Consider the following 21,059-nt stretch of genomic DNA (forward strand, 5'->3'; position numbering starts at 1 on the left):
TGGCATTGCATCTGTTATGGATAGGCGTGTCGCTTACCACATATATATACATACTTGCTCGTCCCGTCACGATATAAAATTAAAAATAAAAGAAGTGTAATAGCAATATTTTAAAAATACACTTACAGGTGGAATATACTTCCTAACAGCAGCGGTAAGTTCTTCAATACTCCTCTCTTTCTTCGGTTCAAAGCCAAAGAATTTATTCTTAGCCTCCTGATTTAATGCGGATATTTTCAAAAATGGTGGCGGCTTATCTTCCACAGTTTGATTGACGACTTTTTCACTCGGTCGTCTTAATTTCCCTAGTTGAACAGGCTCGTCGATTTTCTTCGCAAATCTCCGGTATCGGTTGGTATCGTCATCAATTTTATCAGTTTCGGTTGGTCTTCGAGCGAGTTTACCGAGTAATGGAGTTTTTACTTCAGCGTTCTTTGCTTGGTTGAGCCGCTCCTTCAATTCATTCGCTCCTGGTAACCGAAACTTTCTAGCATCATTTCTTGCTTCAACTCTTACAGGTTCTTGAAGTCTTGTGATATCAGATTCTGTTCTGGAGTTTTTGAGTTTGTTATTCTTCCGTTGAAAGCGTCTAGTTTTCGGACCTGGTATCTCCTCAGAACTGTCTGATGATGAACAGCTTTTCTCTGATGAAGAGACGCTGGAGGCCGATGCCGATTCGTCATCGGATGAACTGTCAATGCCTTCATCTTTTAAACCCTGGAAGTGAAAAATTGGTTTCAATTAGGTATTTTGTATTTCTGTAAATAGGTTGTTTGCGCTAATCGTTGGGTTTTAAAATCAAACCAACCTAAAGGGTTTTACTTCTAGAATCTGAGACAATACAGTTCGTCTTAATCATTATTAACATCAAGCCATACATACGACGCACTGCTGGCACAGATCTTCACTAAGGAGGGCTTTTAGGTCATAGTTCGCCACAACCCAATTCGGATTAGGGTCTTCACACATCTTCCAAGAGTTTTGCGAACGTTATCCGACATTATAGGTTTAAACAGACAGCAATAGGTAATTAGTACACATGTTTTCAATTGACAATTCTACTCGAACTTTAACATACTGCTTTCCTAACCCGTTAAAGCCAAAGGTAATTAGTAAAATGCAAAAAGTAAAATGTCGTAAAAACAACTGAATGACTTTATTTGACTCGTGCATCAAGGGCAAGCATTGCCCTCCTTGTCATAAACAACGCATTTGCATTTTGGAAATTTTGAGATATTGGTAACTAAAGTTTTTTTTCTTTGTCAATTACGCTGATTTTAAACATTAAAACTAAAACTAAATCTGTTTATAAGGGGTTGAAGATCTCGTTTTGCCGATTCAAGTAGGGCTAGCACGATAGCTACTGCTTTTCTCGCATAGAAAATGTCGCTTAAGAGCCCCCGCAGACCACAGACTTTTAATCGGCCGATAGTTTAGTCGGGTTGGGCTGCTAGCGCGCACACTGGGCCGACTAAACAGTCTGGTTGGTGGTGAGCACGCAGAGTAACAAGCCATCGGCCAATTTCTCTCGAAAAATTTCGCTAGTTGGTAAGCTGCTCTTGAAGGGAGCGGTTGCGTAAGGAAAATATATCTAGAAATGTTATCAGGAAAAGGATGAAGAACAGAAACCAGAACAGAAAGAAGAACAGAGTATTGAGTGCATCCCATCTACAGTGATAGATTATTACAAAGAAAATTTTACGTGTTGCATTCCAAATTATAACCAGCTTCAATGAACTTGTCAATTGCCTTCATAACACGACCGGCCTGCGCAGTCGCTCCGAGTGAAGTGAAGCTATCGCCCGAGTCGGCCGACTAAAGGACTATCCACACACATCAGGGCCGTGCCCGGGACATGACCGGGGTGTGCTAGTTTGTATGAACTGCGGGCCCGTCCCGGCGCCGGCCCGGGCATGAACATGTTTGAACGAGTTCATACAAAATATACGCAACGATATTTTTTTAAGCCCCTGACGGAGCACGGCCCGTCCACGTCCCGGCCACGGCCCGGATATGTGTGGATAGACCATAAATCGGCAATGTGCGCGCTTGGAAGAGTGCCGTACTAATCAGCAGTCAGCCGATAGTTCACCGCCAGAAAAGTTTGATGGGCTACCCAAAACTTTTTTATCGGTCGATACCGAATCGTTATAACGTGCGCACTTGCATATATCTTCATGCTGATTAAGGACCCGACTAAACTACCGGCCGATAGAAAGTCTGTAGTGTAGGACTCTTAAGGCTGATTCACCAGGCCGAGTCCGTGCCCCGACCAGAAAACGACCAGCCGGTCTAAGATAAATTAGTTCATACAAAAGCATAATATAGATATTTGACCGTGTCACGGCCGGCACACGACTGGAGCACCGCGCGGCCCCGGCACGGTGCAACGTGAATCAACCTTTATGTGGCTTTCGCGCAAGTCGCACCCTGTCGTGCTAGACTTACAGATATTAACTCAATTTCACTCAAAGTATCTAAAAAAACTACGTTGTTTATTTTAAGGATGGCAGCACTTACTTTACAGTTCGGATTACTCATTAATGTGGCAAAATGTACCGTACTAACCTCTGAGCTCTCTCCCTTAGCTAAAGATTTGGGCTTGGCTGGCACGACAGTGCTCCCAGATTTTAAAATACCGCGTACTTCAGGCGTGATCATTCGTTGAGCCCGCTCCGACGGCGAGTCGTCGTCGTAATCTGTAATATTGAACAGTAATTATAGATATGATTCCATTTTTTAATCTAAACTTATGTTACGAGGTGTACATTTCATTCTTTAAGGTCTAAGAAGAGATATTTATATTTGAATAAATCGAGTACTACAAAAGAAAGACTACATTGAACAAATTATATTCGTTTATGAATGGCTTGAATTTAATTCGCTGTATGCTTAACTTAAATAACACGCTGTATGTAAAAAATCTTCTTTTATCAGGAAAAAAAAAACCGAACATTATGCTTTGGCCTCGAGTACAAAATTAAATAACAACAGTATAGACTGTTGTTATTTGTTCTTCTGATTCTTTATTTAACGTTTTCAAATACTCAAAATTCTTTTTTCTTTTTTTGTCAATGTGAAAAGTGAAATACTTCAATGTTTTACAACGGACGCTTCTATCTAATTACCAAAAAAAAGGTTTCGTTTGAAATTAATCTTTCAAAGAAAACAAGTTCATTATCATAAGGAGACTATGGAACTAATAATAAATATGTTGGCATGACTGGAAATTTCTTAGTAAACATCGTACACCCACACAAATTTCTGAATAACGCTACACCAACTCAAGATATTGACAATTAACTTTTAGCAATACGACTTAAAAATCATGACCACGCATGTACCCGTACCATAATGTTTAATAACACCATAATGAAATTAATCGTAAAAAAAACCTCGAGCAATAGGTTGAGTAAGCGGATGACTAAATGTTGATCGAGCTCAAAATAAATATTACTCAAGCATTCACTGGAAGTTAAAAGAGAATAATTTATAGCTGGTCCGGCATTAGAATAATGACCTTTCGTTACATATCACTCTTCATGCAAAATAGCCCAAGCTTAAGAAAATTGCCGAGACGACGAGCTATACAAAACGCTTTGGAAATTATAATGTCAACAAAACACAACAAGAACTACCACTGTTACTTTGTCTATTAAACGACAACGAGTATTTTGGGTCTGTTAAAAGACAATCCACTCATTGTGTTTGCTAACACTCCAATCTGCATTACAAGACCCTGGATACGAAGTGTTAATTCAAATAGTGTTTGGTATTCGTGCATTGTTCGTTAAATATTTCATGCAAATTCATTACGGCATGCAAGTGGATACTCACCAGGGGTTGATAAGGATAAGGATTAGTGCAAACAACCCGACAAAGCTTAACGACTCAAGCAAACGACAAACCAAACTCAAAATAAAGAACAAAATCAGACCTAAGCTTCTAAACTTTGAGTTCTGCCTCATGATATACTCTAACGATGTGTTTTTCGCACTGGCCGATCGGAACAGTTCCATTTTCAGTTGAAAATCGGGATTCCGTGGCACGTCGTTGGTCAACGACTTGGTAAGTCTCTCGTTCTGTTCCAACGCCTCTTGTACTTGACTGCCTAATACGGGCATCGTTTTCAATCTTGTTCTTTGGGTTCTATCTTCTTTAGGCCTCGGCAGTCCAGCAACTGGCGGCTTGTGTGTTAATTTTGAGTTGAACATCTTCATTTTGTCCATCAACGACATCTTTGCTGGATCGTCTTCATCTAACTTAGCTGCCACCGTGAGTGTGTGCGTATTTACATAATATTGTGCAACGTTTACGATAGACCCCGGGACATACACATAGTAGAGTAGTCGAGGACATGCAAAAAAGAAACAAAAAGCCGACAATCAAAAGACAGGAAGCGTGTTTCGGTTGTTCTTTTACATAATGCAATTTACATGCTTCATTGACTTTACAGGGTTTATATGAGCATTGGCTAGACGTGTCATCTGTAAATTAACGTAAACAAACAGAAGTAAAAATGTATGAAAACATTTATTTGCTGAACAAAACATAATTGAGCGATATTTGGACATTACTAGATACGTTAACAAGGTATGATTTAAATGGTCGGCATTTTAACTTACCATCCTCGTCTCTGTCTAACACATTAGCAGTGCTCTTTGACTGAATGAGAGCGAAGCTCTCTTCTGTTGGTTTGGAGTCGTTGACGGTGTTGAAGGAGATAGGCTGAGTTTTGAAACGGTCCGCGACTGATTGCCCATCCTTGTTTTTGAAGCGACTGTGGCGCACCAACGATTTTGGTGTGCCTGAAATTGAGAAAATTAAATATATTAATATTAAGTCTTGATAATTTTTACTTTACATTCCCTGTTACACTTTCCTCGGTAATCATATTTACGTCTGTCATTGAAATGACGCAGCAATAGTTGCGACCATATTGTACTTCACATCACTTCTGTTTACATTTGGTGGATGATCTTTTAAACCTACTGTGTGTACAGTAGGTTTAAAAGATCTTCTACTACTGTACTACTGTACACACAGTAGGTTTAAAAGATCATCATGAACAAGTGTTTGTTCATGTAAAATATAATTTCAGCTACACAAAGTAATTATATTTGAATCAATTGTTTAATAAGTTTAAAAACACAAACTCACCATATCGAGTAACAATTAAGACCGCAACCCCCTATAAAAGAAAAACACAAAAATGTTCACACACCTTTTGCTTGTTGTTGCAGCTGTTGCCACATACTAGCTCTAGCGACCACACTGTTGCTCTTCACCAGGCCAAGCGCAAAGCCAGTCTGATTGTTTCCCTCATCGTCGCTCGGTGGGTCTTCAGGTCTCACAACCTCGGTTTCCGTAGACTTCCTTGCGCGATCCATGGTTAAGAGACCTCGTTCGATGGAAGAAGATGACCACTCGTTGCTACTACTGTTTGTTGCGTGGTTTTCACGTATCTCGTTACTCTCTATCAGGCCTAGTTCTTCACCTGGAATCAGGAAAAGGAATTTCTTTATTTTGGAGAGCAATTAAATAGGTTGTTAAGAACGGTAGTTTTAAATTGTTCAATATAGAATATACAAAACAATTTCCGTACAGACAATGGAATTATGCCTTTTTCACCAGGCAGCACGATTTGGTATTCAATTATTTCTACCAATGCCACTTCAGATAATGCCTTAAATTGGGTAATAAGCAGAAAATGACTGCAATCGCACGAGAGCGTTTTGACAACGTAAACGTGCATTACATTGACCCAAATAATAGGGCCGAGACATCCGCAAGGTTGCCGCGTGTTTCAAATCAGTCTCTATATGAGCTGGCGCACTCACTAATCTAAATTTACCAAACACAACATAAACAAACCGCTAGTGATTTCATCTAGACCAATTTCCTCCACATGTTTGCTTTACGACACTGAACAGTTAGTTTTGATTGCACTTGCTAAATAAGTCGGCGCACGCATTTCCATTTGGCAAACGATACGATAAATATAACGGTTGAACACTGACCAATTGCACTTGTTTTTTCATTTGGTATGATTGTTGATGCAACTTACCAGAATGTGGTCCAGAGTCTCTGGACGATGCGCGGTTGTAGACACCGCTATCACAAGAGACGTTTAGACTCCAGTTATCTGCTTCAGCCTGTTGCCTCTCGTCTTCTTCGAGGGCACGACTGTCCTCATCCAATGCCACTCGTACTTTATTCACTTCCTGCTCAATTTCATCCAATGTTGACTGCTTCCTTTCAGTGCTAACATTGATGTTTTCAAAATCTAGAAATGTTGCCTCGCCGAAACTGTCGTCCTTGGCACACACACCGTCGAGACCGTTCTCAACCGGCGGTTTGGCACTGCAATTGTTGCTTCCGAATGGTGGTGAGTCCAAGGTCTTGGCGAAGTCTGTGTAAGGATCTTTTTCTTGTTCTCCCTCGTATGGGGCAGTGCTCGTAGCAGCAGCAGCACCGAACTCGATGGGTCGGGTCGGAAAACTACAGGCGGCGGTGCCGAACGCTTGAAAACTCGCTTGGCCCGGCTCCAAACTGCGAAATGAGAAAAGAAATGTGCTAATGTAGAACGCAACCGTACATAAGACAGAGACGGGCGCTGTTTTAATACCCCTTTCATACATTTCGATGAATTATGGCACAGCATGAGTGATCTGAACTGGAGTCGCCGATCTATCGGTTTGGGAAAGTTTGACACCATCAATAACGTAGTCTAAATATAAACGTCTGGTGTAGATACGAAAGCTATTGATCGAATTGATCGTAAAGTGTCTATATAAGTAAACTTTGAAGAGCAGTGATATAATTTATGTACGGCGATGCATTTATATGTTGAGTATTTATTTTTCACCGTAAAGTACATGATCACCAATGAGCAGTTAGAAAATATTCCTTTTGTAAGACTTCAAAACAACGTGAAGTGGATATTGATCATACGAAAAGCAAATAATGGAATGTATTTCAAAATGCGAGATCGAGGAACTTGGAGATAAATTTAAGTAATCTCTGATATGCTACGGAAGTTTAATCAAATGATTTGAGTATTTGATAGTAGTCTAATTCTGTTTTGCCTGATAGGCATCAGAACCATTAAGGGCATTGGGGTTTCTAGCGGATCGGTCGACTATAAAACACTTGATGCAATGAGCGCGATGGAGCCAGGAATAGTGCTTGACCCACTAACGACTGGAGCGGCTTATTTCCGTCATCAACAAGCCGTCGACTGTCGTTCCGTCAGAACCAGCTGGCAGGACCGATGTAATCGCAACAGATTAATACGACTGCACTCATAAATAGGACACTTATTACTTTTGTGGAAACTGTGCACAAATTATAACACTGCATAAAGAACTTTGTTTACTTCCTTATTTGAGATAAAGACGTTTAAAACTTTGTTTGGGGCTAATAGCTCTGGAATGTAAATTACGAGAGCGTAGAGAGTTTTAAGCATTAAATACTGCTTATTGTTTTCCCCACACAAGAAACTTCTAGAAATTATTATTAAAGAGTTGGAATTCATACAAGACACTAGGGAAGATATATATATATATTATATATATATATATATATAAATCTGTTGAAGTATCATATGCTTCACCATTGCAATAAAATAATTACAACGAAGTATTTTACGTAGCCCAACGGGTGAAACTAACGTAAGATCGTAAGTAGATGACAAGTCTACATTCAGTTGTGAGTGATGTTGGGCTGTGGATGATGATGATGAAGATGACTTTGACAGAGCTTATGTAAAATGAATAATTTGAAGACGTGAATAGTCATTTGGATATTAATAAAACGAACCAAAGGTCACATACTGCGAGGTCATCTCACACCGTTCAATTTGTTGCCAAGTCGAAGGTAACTCTTGCATTTGTTTTAAACTTAAAAACAGAAAAAATTTGATGCATACTTTTAGAAAACTGCTAACAAAATGAAGTACCTACTGAAGACAAATGTAACAACTTGAATAATGCAATCATAACAATGATGATATGATGTTATCAAATGAGTAGAACTAAACATTCAGGGTTATTTGTACAATACTAAAATCTCACACGACTAATTACTAACATCATAAACAACAACTTCTGTTCTATGACTTTTTACAAAAGTCATTTCACGTCAAGTCATGTCACAGAAGAATTTACCAAAAAACAAACTGTTAAGATTTCGTTGTACCATCTGACACTTTTTATATTTGGTATAAGTTCAAACGTGCAAGCGTTCTCTTGTGCGCTAGCGCAGAGTTATCACCATTTAGAGCGATCTATTTAAATATTTTTATTTTTGTACGAAAGTAAACGTAAAAGTAAAGTCTGATGAATTATTAAAAGTCATAGAACAACAGTTGTCGCTTATGATGTTAGTAATAAGGACTGCAACGGGTCATAAACCAACGCCATTTCTGGAGAAATAGAAACGTTATACTCACGACTTAAAAAATTTTCGAAAGCGTTCCATATCTTCACAACACACGTCAACACTATTTGATCAGTAAAAATTCTTAAACAAATATAAACAATAAATCCGTTTCCAAAGTTAATTCGTATGGTATCTCTAGAGAGAACGTGATTCAACTGTAAACTGAACCACTGTGTGATGTCAGACACAGTAGCAACACAAAATTAACACAAAACGTGTTGCCGAGGAACGCTAATTGTAAAAAATTCATCTGCAGAATTTAATTTGGTTAAAAGGATTAACGTACGATTTCTAAAATCAGCGAGTAGCATAAAGTAGTTGGGAATTAATTAGACAGAACTATATCGAACTTTAAATGGAAACAATTGTAAACAGGTTTTGGCTAGGCGGTAGGCATCTTTACTGTTCGATTATAGAGCTTTCATATAAACAAAGTATTTTTCTCATAAAATGCTAGCTGAATGAGGCATGCCTAAAATTCCACCGAAAGAAAAAACAGATTTTTGTATGTGCATCTGCAAAAGAACCGCCCGGCTTTCGGCTGTAGACACATTTGTTGAAACGGCCCACCTGATTTATTAAAATAAAAACGACAACAGGCACAACAATTAACGAAAATTTTATCGCAATCGGATGAATAATAATAGAACGCATGCTGGACTCACATATAAACAAATATTGATTTTCATGTACCTACATAATCGTGACTGATCATACCTATTATTTGACGGAAAGCTCTTGTTCTAATTCAAGAGTGCAAAAAAGTTGGAGAAGAATGTAACAAAGAAAAGTATGACACATAGTTTCATAAATGACACTAAAGCGATTCTAATGAGCAAACACGTACAACGGAATATACAAACCAGGAACAAAACACGCGCTACCCACATCGCATGCTCGCTCATCAAAATAATGGCACTGAGCCAACACTCCACGTCCAAATTCTAACAGATCCGATACAGAGCACAATCACCTTTACACGAGAAAAGCAATATTTTTAAAGAAGCCGGTCGAGATTGAAAGAAATATTACTCGGCAATAAACAACCTGTGAACTTTGACTAGCGAGGTCAACGTTTGAGCAAGACAATCAAGAGAACCAACACTATTTTGTAAAAAATTTGAATATACTCAAGGGGAATAGAACTGTTTGAAGAACAATAACAAGATAGTTTATGTAGTGTACCTATTTAGAGACCGATACAGTGTTACAAATTTAAATAAAAATGTATTATTAAACAACGCTTACCCGAATGTAGCAGATCTCATTTCATCTATTGTGATAGGTTGGGTTTTGTAGCGCTCCTTATCACGATTTCGAAATCTAGAAGCCGAAGGCTGCTTATTGGCACTCGTTTCTTTAGTAAGAGCCTGCTCCATAGTTTTTATTCTAGCTGCAATTGATGGAAATGCCTTTGGAGCGCTATTTTTTTCGGGTTCGCCCGGGTTTACACGTTCCCAGGGCTCACAATGGCCGTTTTTACAATTTTCATCCACTTTTAATCTTCGATTATTCAATATCGAAAGTAATTCACTGTTTACATCGCACGCTAGACTCTTCGATCGCGGATTCGAATTCGTTCGCTGATTTCTGCGTCGGACAACTACACTTGGAACATTTTCTTCAATATCCGCCGCGAGATTTAGGACTCGTCGCAGACCAGCTGCCGACAAGTCGTTCGTATCACTACTGAAATTCGTCACACTAATGTTCACATCGTTGTCCGCGCAAAACGAGAGTCGTGGGCGCGGCGATTGGCTACGTTCCCTAGTAAGACTGGATCCTCTTTGCTTTAGGATTGGCCTAACTGTCGCTTCGCATTCCGATCCAGAATGGTCAGATGTCCGCGACCTAAGTAGCGATGATCGTCGTGAGCTTCTGTCGTCTTCGCTCAAATCGAAACTAGAAGCATGTCCGTCGTCACCGGATAATTTTTTCGAAGATTTTAGGATGGGCTTCTTAGGAAGATCGAAGTCATGTTCATCATGTTCTATCGATTTCTTTTTTAATATCGGTTTTGGTGTATCTGATGATAAGATTTCAAGACATGGCCGCTCTTCGGAAAAACTTTTTTTCTTTAATATTGGTCTCACTGCTTCTTTATCTTCTTCCACAATTTCTGCGCCACCTGCGGCTGCAAGTAAAACAGCTTGAGCAATAGATACGTGGGAAGAAGTAGTGCTACTACTTGAACTAGAATTGGATTTTCTTTTTAAAATTCCATGAGGCTCTGGTGAACTGTGCGATAGATCGTCGTTAGCGTGATCTTCTTCTTTGCTCATTTTTCTTTTGAGGATGCCTTGAATTTGACCGTCAGGTGATCTGTTCCTAACTACATCTTCTAGTGAAGATCTTCTGTTTTTCAATATAGGTTTGTTTGTATCTGAAGAACCATCATCAGCGAACGATACTTCTGGGCTGCAAGACCTTCTTCTAGCAACCTGTGATTCATCTAGGCTTCGACGTTTTTTAAGGATTCCTTGTCGCTGTCTGTCTGATCGGTAGCTGCTGGGATCCACGACATTCGGTGAAAATGTAACAGGTGGAGAAGCAATGGCATGATTTGGAGGATTAGCTATAGCACTGTCTTCATGAATTGACTTTCTTTTCAATATTGATACAGGTATGTGATTACTAGAGGTTGATGAAGTATCAGGCCGGCGATTTTGACTAGACAAATCATTACTGAGATCAGAAAACATTGCACTTTGCTTTTCAAACTCGATCAGTCTCTGAGCTGCTGTATCTATATCTCTCAATCTCTCGTGCATTCCCCGGTTGGACAACGGTCTTTCATTACTAAGACCGTAATTGTATGTGTGGTTATTATTGTTATTATTTTGTTCTGAATGCGATGAAAATAGAGAACCATATATAGGCTCAGTTGACTCTAAATTTACCTTATTACTAGTTAAGTTATTCGACAATTTGTTAACTCTATCTAATGTCTGTTGAGTCAACGCAGCTAAACTGTCCATCTCCTGCGAAAGTTTCGAACTGTGTGGTCTTACAGTTTCGTGAAGAGTAGACATCTTGGTATCTTTAGAATCACTCACACTTGTCTTGGCATCGGATTTAGAATTGTTAAATAGTTTGGATGATATTCTCTTAGCATCACTTGTGTCTCTAGGAGAATTATTTTCTAAACTAGTCAGTCTTTTCTTTGAATAATGATATTTTTCGCTAAGATTTTCACTATCCTTTTGAGCTCGATGTCTTCTGTCGATACGATTATTTTCGGTATCACTTTTCGCTTTTTCTGGACTTCTGCGTAAAGTTCTACCTCTAGGCGTCCTGTCTAGTTTAGATGTCTCTTTTGTTGAATCTCTTGTTAAGTCCTGCTTAACAGGCGATGATGAAGTCCGATTAAGTTTTTCCGTTGATCTTTTTGACAGAGGTATGTGGCTTGGCTTCGTGCCGCTTTCTGAACTTCGTCGAATCTCATTGACCTTATGAGAAGAAGAAGATGGAGTTGAAGACTTAGGAGATGATTTAATTCCGAAAGGTAAAGTAATATTAGTTTTAGGAGAAACTCTGGAAGACGGCAGTGAGTTTTCAGTCTTGGAGTGTGTTTCGAGGGTGCGACGAGTTCTTGACTTGGCACCACCTCCTGTAACAACAAGAAAAATATTTTTCTTTATCTGTTATAAAAAAAAAATCATACACTCTGATTCAAAAAGGTTAACCTAAAGACGGAAGAGGAAGCTACGTAAGCGCACGTGTGTATTGTTCTAGGTAGGTTCAGTGACTGCGAGTGCGATCGGCGTGACGTTTCGCGCGATATGGCGAATGATGCTATTGTTACAGCGAGTATTGTGTAATTCTCATATTATATATGGTCCAAAACAGCGGGTCAAACTTTGACGTCTAACTGTGTCTGTTTATGATAAAGTGTTTTTGCGTAATCATTGCATTTATTAAAAGATATTAAGTAAAAATTTACAAATTTTCGCTTTTCACTCGTCATGCAAACGTCGTGGTTTGGCATTATTTTCAACAAACAATTTTGATACGTATTTAAATGTGGTCTACAATACACAATTCCCTGTATAACATTGCCCTCAACAAAAGCCTAATTAATGATCAGCCAGTCAGAACAATAACCCTTGATCGTAAACATGCTAAATACATCGCACGACCTTCTTATAGCAGCTATAATGTACAAATTATTTCGACGTGTTTCACCAATGATATTATACTTTTATGCGCACTGTGTTTCACGCAATAAACGAGCGTTTACAGCTTGCATAGGATTTAGTTTTTTTAAAGTATCTGTGGCAGAAGAAATAGGGACGAGAAAGTAAAATAACGCTTATGTAACATAAGCAGTCCATTATCTTTACAGGGATCACATTACCTCAAGAAAATCATAACTATCATCTTGTACTCTATTTCACACACAACAAAACGCAAAATTCATGTTAAGCGCATGTTACCTATTTGTTTTTACCCATTTGCCACGTGTAATGTTTTCTTAGACGTTGTTCTATCGAAAGCTATACGCTCTAACAAAACCTCTATTATTTAATGTTTCCTATCGAACAAATATCGTCCTTTTACTAAAGTCGTAACTGTAACTCGTTTTCTTTTTAATTAGAAAAAGATAAACAAAGAAGCAGTGATCGTAAACCTTTCTCTTTAGTAAAAAAAAAAATACAGTAAAGGAAAACTTCGCGAGAATTGATGACAAACGACATTTAGAAATTACAATTTAATGTGTTATTACTTTATTTAAAAAATCCGTTCAATGTTTGGAATCTCTGTTTCTTTCAAGTTTTTATAGTGCAAATCTTGGAAATAGATTATGTATGTAAAGATAAATTTTTCACATAATTTATAACAGTGACTGCTAACCAAAAAAAAAAACGTAATAATTAGGTACATATGGATAGCAAATATATTTCAAAACTTTATTTCACGGTATTTATTAATTCTTTTGCTTACAAAACGACTTAATGAAAAGGCGCCTGATAAAAGATCAAAATGTTCCAGGGCAACGAATTTTCGGTTTATCACTCCACGTCTATTCTCTAGCCAAATTCGATGTGCAATAAATAATATACGAGATTAGACTATTGATAATACTAATATTGAAGTCATATGAATTTTGTTCGATAGAAGTTTAAAATTACTAGTACGTGATTTGAAAGCAACATAGAAGTTACCTGTAATTAATTTGATTTATTAAATTGTGTCATCCCTAATGTTTTTCTTTTCATTTGAAGGGAGAGATAGCAAACATTTCGAGTTCGAGTAGTAACTCTAGTTCAGCACCGGAAATTGAAGCTGAATGAGATTATAAATAATATAAAATAGAATTTTACAATTCTGTTTCTTTACATCTACCATTACCTCGCTGTATATTGTTGTATACGCTTATAACTGCCTCGGTGGCCGAACGGTTACCATGCCGGACTGCCATGCAGAGGTCCTGGGTTCGATTCCCAGGCCGGGAGAAATATGTGTATGGCCTACATTTATTTCTCTCGTGAGTTTGGGTGTAATTTGTGGTTGTCTATGTGTGTGTCCATGGCACCCGCGACACAGGGTTTCCCTGTTGAGTGTGTGCGTTATTATTATAAAAAAAAAAAAATGTTTGTTTCTTTTTATCTACTATTACTTACTAAGTATTAATCGGTATCAAAAATGTATTAACAGGCACTTTGCAAACTCTATAATAATTGGCTAGGTAAGTATTACATCTACATGAGCCAATTACCTATTTACCTATCTAAATTCTAATTACGCGAATACGCGGTGGACAGAGCTAGCCTAAATAATGAGCTTTGAGAAAAAAATGTTCTTTTGCGCTCGCACTTGACAACACTATAAGATTGTACATCTTACTCGGTTACATCAAAAATGTCAAATACGAAGTTAGAGAAGATAGCCACGATTTGTGGTTGTTAATAATCTGCAATCACGTGCAAAGTATAGAAGGCCGCGGTTGTGGTCACTGTTCACATACACTTCATGTTGTAGTAAGTACTACAATTAACCGCGACGTTGTTAGACAACGTATTAAATTTATGTTCATACATTATTATTATTATTTATCCAATTCACAATTATTGCACATAGGAAATGAAATTATTATTTCGGAATATATATTAATTCGGATCTAAAAGGCGTATATGTGCTTTCTTTTTTCAAACCCATGGTCACGGTTGACTAAGTTAGGACAATCATCAACCATTCCTTCCGAATTATAGTTAGGTTATTAGTAAAATTAATTAATCGATTAATTAAATTAAATTATCAGTATTGGACTTTGTGCAAGATTGAAGTATATTCTAAGTATCGACGTACGAGTTTTTTTTTTATGATACAATACGACGGGGCGAATAAGTTGTACGCCTGGTGGTAAGCGACACGCCTGTCCATAGCAGTTGCAGTGCTACTCTGAGCTTTAAGTCGCAAAAGTCCCATGCGCCTGTAATTTCACCAGCATCCTTCTTACCCTTCAAAACCGGAACACAGTAACGCTTACTTCTTATTTAGTGCTTGGTGGCAGAAATACGAGAAGTGGTAGCACTTCCCTGCACGAACTCAACTATAGGTTACTAGACTAACGCTCTCAGATTAGTCCAAAATAAAAACAAATCTATTGTAGATATTGTATGGTAGATGATATAGTTCAATTTTGTGTGTTAAATATTCGCACCCTTGGTGTAATGAGGTCACATCCTAAAAATTACATCTTTTCTGGTTAGACATTTAAAGTTTCTACGAAGGATTACGTACAAGGCCTTTTCCCTGTAGCAATAAGAATTATACACACCTACATGTAATAGCACGGCAAGTAACATTATTATGTTTCACATTTTGTTTGTTTTTCTTTTTTATGTTTTATTACCTAGATGGTGTATGCTGGTGTCCGATCAAACAAAAGCTGGCCTTTGTTAGACCGTTGGCAACCTACATCCTAGTTTACTTTGTAAATATTTATTAATATAAGAAACATACAATGGAAACTTCTTAGGTTTCCACAATTGCTACACATTGGAAATTATTTATTTGGATTATTAAATCACGTGTATTTGTTTTTTTTAAACAAACCAACTTTCCGACCTTTTACAGAAAACTTTTAAGCACGAGAACCGTTGGTCTGTTTTAAAAAAAACTATAGGGGGTAAAAAATAGTGTCATTAACACACAATAGATTTAACCTCAGAGTTTAAAATTAGTAAATTTTAGGTTAAATAAGGGACTCAACAAGTTACTCTACAGAGCGACAAACAATGTATCGGTACTTCTGAAAAAATCCGCTAGGTAAATTTTATCATTGCCAATACCTATGATAACAGAATATTAGGATGTTTTTATCAAATCCACTGTCTACGAAAACAAAGTGTGAAGATAAACAGGTTTTAATACAATGTAAAAGCTTTTTCGATTTATCGCTTCAGCAATTACTATTTTTGTAACCCCCAAAGAGTTATAAGTTTGTAGGCTTTGTCTGTGTATATGTCAGTAGAGCGAGCACGACAAGACGCAACTAGTGTGAGAGCGACATAAAACGCGAGATCTCTATGCGAGAATAGCAAGTACCTCGCGTTATAAGTCGTTCTCGCGCTAGAGGCGCCCTATCGTGCTAACCCTACTGGTATATTTGTCTGTGGCATCGTAGCTCCCAAAAAGATGGACTGATCTCAAAGCGATTTTTTGGGATGGTTGTTTGCTATGTGTGACGAACATCTGATCAGCTGTTTAAAGATCTTCAGCTCTTTTTCCAGTTAGTAATGATGATAATGATGAATAATTAAGTTACAAAAATACCTCAAGAGGGGATTCAATTGCCGGATCTAATGATTATTTATCAAATTGACTGATGACTGTAGAAAGTAAAAGGTGTCAAAAAATTTGCTCGATTTGACGATCAACACATGTGATCAATCAAAAATAGTAAATTTGTAAGCAACAGACGATCGACATTGTATTTTTGTCGATTAACATGTCACTGCTTCTCAAGAATAGTGGCCTAATCCAAAATAATAATGTTATTTTTTACTTATAACTGCGATTTGTTCGGCTAAATTTCATTGTGAACTGGACACCGAGCTTTTCTTTTTTTTAGGTTAAAATATCACATGAAAACGTTGAATTGCGTAAAATGTCAATTTTATCAGCCACGTCTGTTTTTTTTAAAACTTGATGCTTTTGAGATAGGCCACTACTGTAGAAAGCCATTGGATGTGTGATTAGACAAAATCGAGTAAATAATGTAAGAAGCAAGCGATCGTAGTTTTTGTAGATCGACACGTGCTGATCGTCCAAAAATCGAGCAAATCTATAGATACCTAAAATATTACCTACAATAGAATAGCAATGGCAAGTCATAGAATAACGAAACTGATAAGTGATTTATCAATAAATGACAACTGACACTCGCATCGGTGTGAGTTTTGAATTTTTTTAGTATTTTACAAAGTGACATTTCAAACCGCCATGTGGGTTTCGGGACCGCAGCGGTTTTTCTGGGTTTGTAGCATCTGAACGCGGGGTCGATTTGGAAGGAATTATTTTTAAATAAAATTAATTACATATCTGCTCTGAAATTATCACTGCGCAACAGGCCACGGAAAATTTACACAACTCACATTTACCTGTGAATTGATACAAATCTCATTTAGACTTCAAAACACTTGCCGCAGGTGAACCATGAAGCTTAATAAAGTCTGTCCTAAGTAATCGACAGTAACGGTTGTAAATAATATTTTAACATTTTCTCTTCAAATGAGGTCACGCGAATTGTATTCCGCCCTAATCCCCAAATGACGTCATCGAGTTAGGTTCCGTTTCACAGTAGACCATTAGTGAGCAGTAATTGTTACATATTAATAATAATTTAGGTGAGCCCGATTAAACAGAACCGTTTGTTACAAAAGATAGGACTGTAAGGCTTTTACTAGAATTAATATTTCAAAGAATTAAACGATTTCATGTTTAGATAGCGACCGTAAATGCTAATCGTTGTTTGTTAACTACGATGATTATAATGAAGATGAATAATAATGAGAATGAAAAAACCGTTGAATAAAGTCGTAAAGTACGAAAGAAGTATGCTTTACGGTCAACAAAATTTGTTAATAAATTCGAATAATTTCTTTAATTTAAATTAAATTAAAAGGAGTTCATTCTTATAATTGACTCTTTCGATTGGCATCACAAAAATACAGGATTTGTTGACAGACCGGATGTGGTCGGTGCGATTCCCAGATTAGACAAGCTTTTTGAAAGTCCTTGAATGGAGTAATTACTTATTTTTTTAAATAAAATAATAATAAGAATAATAACGCTCACACTCAACATAGCCCAGTACCCAACAGCACTAGGGAAATACTGTGTGGCGGGTGGACACACACGTAGACAACCATAAATTACACCCAAACTCACGAGGGAAATATATGTAGGCCATACAAATATTTCTCCCGGTCCGGGAATCGAACCCGAGACCTCTGCGTGGCAGTTTGTATGCAATTTGATTTTCGAGAAGTCAATGTTCGTTGATAAGAGAAATTCGATTTTCAAAAAGTTTTCAAAATGGCGATGATTCATATTATAAATGCCCGCCTTTAATAATGACTTCACCTTAAAGGAAATGTTCACAAAATAACGGAAATATACACCTGGGATCGCGTATTATCCAAGTAAACACAGATAATACATACACAGTCCAAAGATCAAAACACGGCTATTGAACAATACTGTTATCAAACGTCTCCAGACTTAGCAATAACATTCGTAGGAACAATTGTAGAAGTACGATATGTGACACCATCTTATAAATAAGGATAGGAAAGTCCAAAACTGACGTTTTCACAGTAAATTTACTTATATCATTCGATAACACTATGTAAACATTTTTCAAATAGGTAGTAGTTTCTGAATTGCCAATATCGATTTCTGTTTCGTAAGCTGTAAGATTTAGAAAACGGTAGCTATACCCTTGAAACGTTGCTTTTGTAGCTGTTACAGTGGTATTTACATAGCTGTATATTTATATAGCCACTGGTATTCACAAATCTACTCATTTCTAGGGTATTTGTCATCAATTTGTAGAACTATTGATTTGATATCGTCGAATATAGTGCAATTCCGCGAATATAGTATTGGTAAAAGGCGCGTATCTGCACTAAATCAAATTTTACAGGAGAGGGATTTAACGTCATTATTTTGTTTTTTCAAAGGCTACGACTTTCATTTTTGCACAGTAAGCATTAATTTATGTTGTATATGGATTGATAAAATAGATTCCCTTAAATCACGGTAATTTTGTTGGCACGACATTTACGCGGGCTTGATTTAGCCACTAAAGTACCTAAATGGAAACTTATAATCCAATGCTAGTTACGCGTAATTACACTATCCCCGACGATATATTATGTTGCCTTTTTGTCTTTAAATAAAGAGAAATCAGAAAATTTGTACTGGCTCCGTGGCCCAACCACAAAAGCAAAATGTTTGCAGAGAAATAAGGTTTTTTGTTTCGTTATTATGTTAGAACCAATTAGAAAATGATATTCATAACCCAAAAACATAAATCTTGTTACATGGTGTAATGAGAGACTTTATCAACCGCGTATCAAAATTGCGTTAGTTAGACTATCTGGAGTGGAGGGGTTCTAAAAGGTTTGAATTTCCGATACGGAAACTACAACGGAAATAAAATTTCAAACGGATGTTGCTTTAATGAAACAGAATAAAGGAAAAGTAGAAGGCATTGCAATCGTTGGTGGCGAAGTACATTTCAAAAGAATGGACAAAGCAAGCATATCCGCTTGCAATCAAATAAAAAAATGAATTAACAAATTCACTGAATACCGCAGACGGAGCGAGCGCATAGCAAAACTAAAACAACAGAGAGAAATGTTTCAAAATTTTGTATTGAATATGATTGCTTGATAAAACAGAACAAAGTGACAACTATAAAATAAGTAGTTTTGTCGATCTCACTCCTCCAACTCCTCAATTTTGGCGTTGCGGTTAGCACCTGGAGGCTTTACAAGGAAGTAGGTACCGGGTTGCATTCTCGATAAAACCAATCTTCTATTTATCGTGTCGGTGCTTCTTTTATTTTAGGACTACATTGAGTTTGAATAGTAAATTATGTTGCCACCTTGCCTGCGTTTACCGTGACCTCGTAGAGATCTTCCCTTAGCACAACAGCTAATGCTGAATGAACTTTGTTGGATGTATGGAAAGAGCCTCCTCGCAGCGCACACAGGTAACAAACAGCTAGGCGCGGTAACGCAGTTCCTAGACTGGCTAATCTTTTCAACACGATGCTTCGACCGACTTACGACAGAACCAATTGGAAATGAAGTTTGCTAAATTGGCTCTAGTATTTTCTAGTAGTGCTTTCAAGTAAATTTTATAAAAGTACGGGAGGCCAAGTAGAAACTGCAACAAATTGGCACATCATTATTATAGTTAGTTTTACTCTTCATGTGTATGATTAAGTACTTATATTATAATCATAAAACTTTTATTTTATTTTATTTTATCTATTATTACCTTTTCTATTTTTTTATTTATTTATTATTTATTCTATTTATTATTTATCTTTAATTTTTATTATAGTCATAAGACTTGATTGTTCCAAGAATCAACAATAGATTTTACAAATTAATAAACAACCCTATTATAAAAGCAATTTAAACTTGTGTTTGTGTAATTTGAAAGCAATTTCTTGAATGCACCGGCGGTGAAATGAACTGCTTGTATATTTCAGTAACATGTTCAGGAAACAAATGGAACACGAAAAATTTAATCGCACCATATTGAAGGCAGTTAAAATTATATTACGCAATCATCATTAGAAATCACTCAAATATATTTTTTTTCTTAAAAAGAATATAATCTACTACAGACGAGATCATGTCACAAGATTGGTCGTTGGATAGTAATTTAGAGAGATCAACGAGCTAACTCCTAAGTTAAACCTTTTATAATACGAGTCAGTAGAACTTTGCTCGGTGGATAAGTTTAAAAAACTCGTTCGAATGCAATTATAACCATAAGTATGTATAGGACTCCGCCATATATATTGTGTACATTGCAGTTAATTTATTTTATTTTGCATATTGACAAAAATTTTCACTGTAAATTCCACAACTTGGGTATCTTAAATAGCGTTTCAGCTTTCTTAGTCACAGAATAAGCTTTGTCGCCCTCTCGTTTGATCCCAGTTATCTTTCCATTCTTCAGTTTCGGTTTCGGTTGTATTCTCGCTCCTGCACTGTTCATGCGGTCAGATTTTGGAACGCACTTCATATACTGTTCGCAAAAGTAATTAACTAGTTTCAAAATGAGAATTAAGGAGTATTATTTATTTACTATTTCATTTCTTAGTTGTTATATTATAAAATATGTATTAATCTCAGTATTTATATACTTATTATGTGAATTGTGTGGCCTGTGCAATAAATAACTAAATAAAAATAAATTGCTCCAACATCTAATCACGATACTGAAAATTATGGACTATGAGAATTACGAGTCACAAACCAGTAGGTAAATAATAAGTCAAAAAATTTTACCATAATTACGCCTACGCTCGAAAATTTGATGATTTCTGGAAACTTCACAAAGAACGTCAAATAAGCAACAATGTG

The 21,059-nt window shown here is 36.9% G+C and overlaps 1 protein-coding gene across 4 annotated transcripts in view; it reads right to left on the reverse strand.

Moving 5' to 3' along the window:
* The window catches only part of LOC113228083, a 322,064-nt gene that overhangs the window by 141,326 nt on the left and 159,679 nt on the right, over window positions 1–21,059 (reverse strand). For 3 of the 4 annotated variants that reach the window (XM_026461228.1, XM_026461227.1, XM_026461230.1), the window contains 7 exons: window positions 9,691–12,052; window positions 6,068–6,552; window positions 5,225–5,497; window positions 4,626–4,808; window positions 3,938–4,267; window positions 2,569–2,699; window positions 127–717 (listed from right to left, as the gene is read on the reverse strand). In XM_026461228.1, coding sequence (XP_026317013.1) covers window positions 127–717; window positions 2,569–2,699; window positions 3,938–4,267; window positions 4,626–4,808; window positions 5,225–5,497; window positions 6,068–6,552; window positions 9,691–12,052 — 4,355 coding nt within the window. The remainder of the gene's footprint in view (window positions 1–126; window positions 718–2,568; window positions 2,700–3,937; window positions 4,268–4,625; window positions 4,809–5,224; window positions 5,498–6,067; window positions 6,553–9,690; window positions 12,053–21,059) is intronic. The other variant, XM_026461229.1, reaches the window with a different exon arrangement.

Source organism: Hyposmocoma kahamanoa, unplaced genomic scaffold (genome assembly GCF_003589595.1).
Source record: "Hyposmocoma kahamanoa isolate Upper Pololo Valley unplaced genomic scaffold, ASM358959v1 220, whole genome shotgun sequence".
Taxonomy (NCBI): domain Eukaryota; kingdom Metazoa; phylum Arthropoda; class Insecta; order Lepidoptera; family Cosmopterigidae; genus Hyposmocoma; species Hyposmocoma kahamanoa.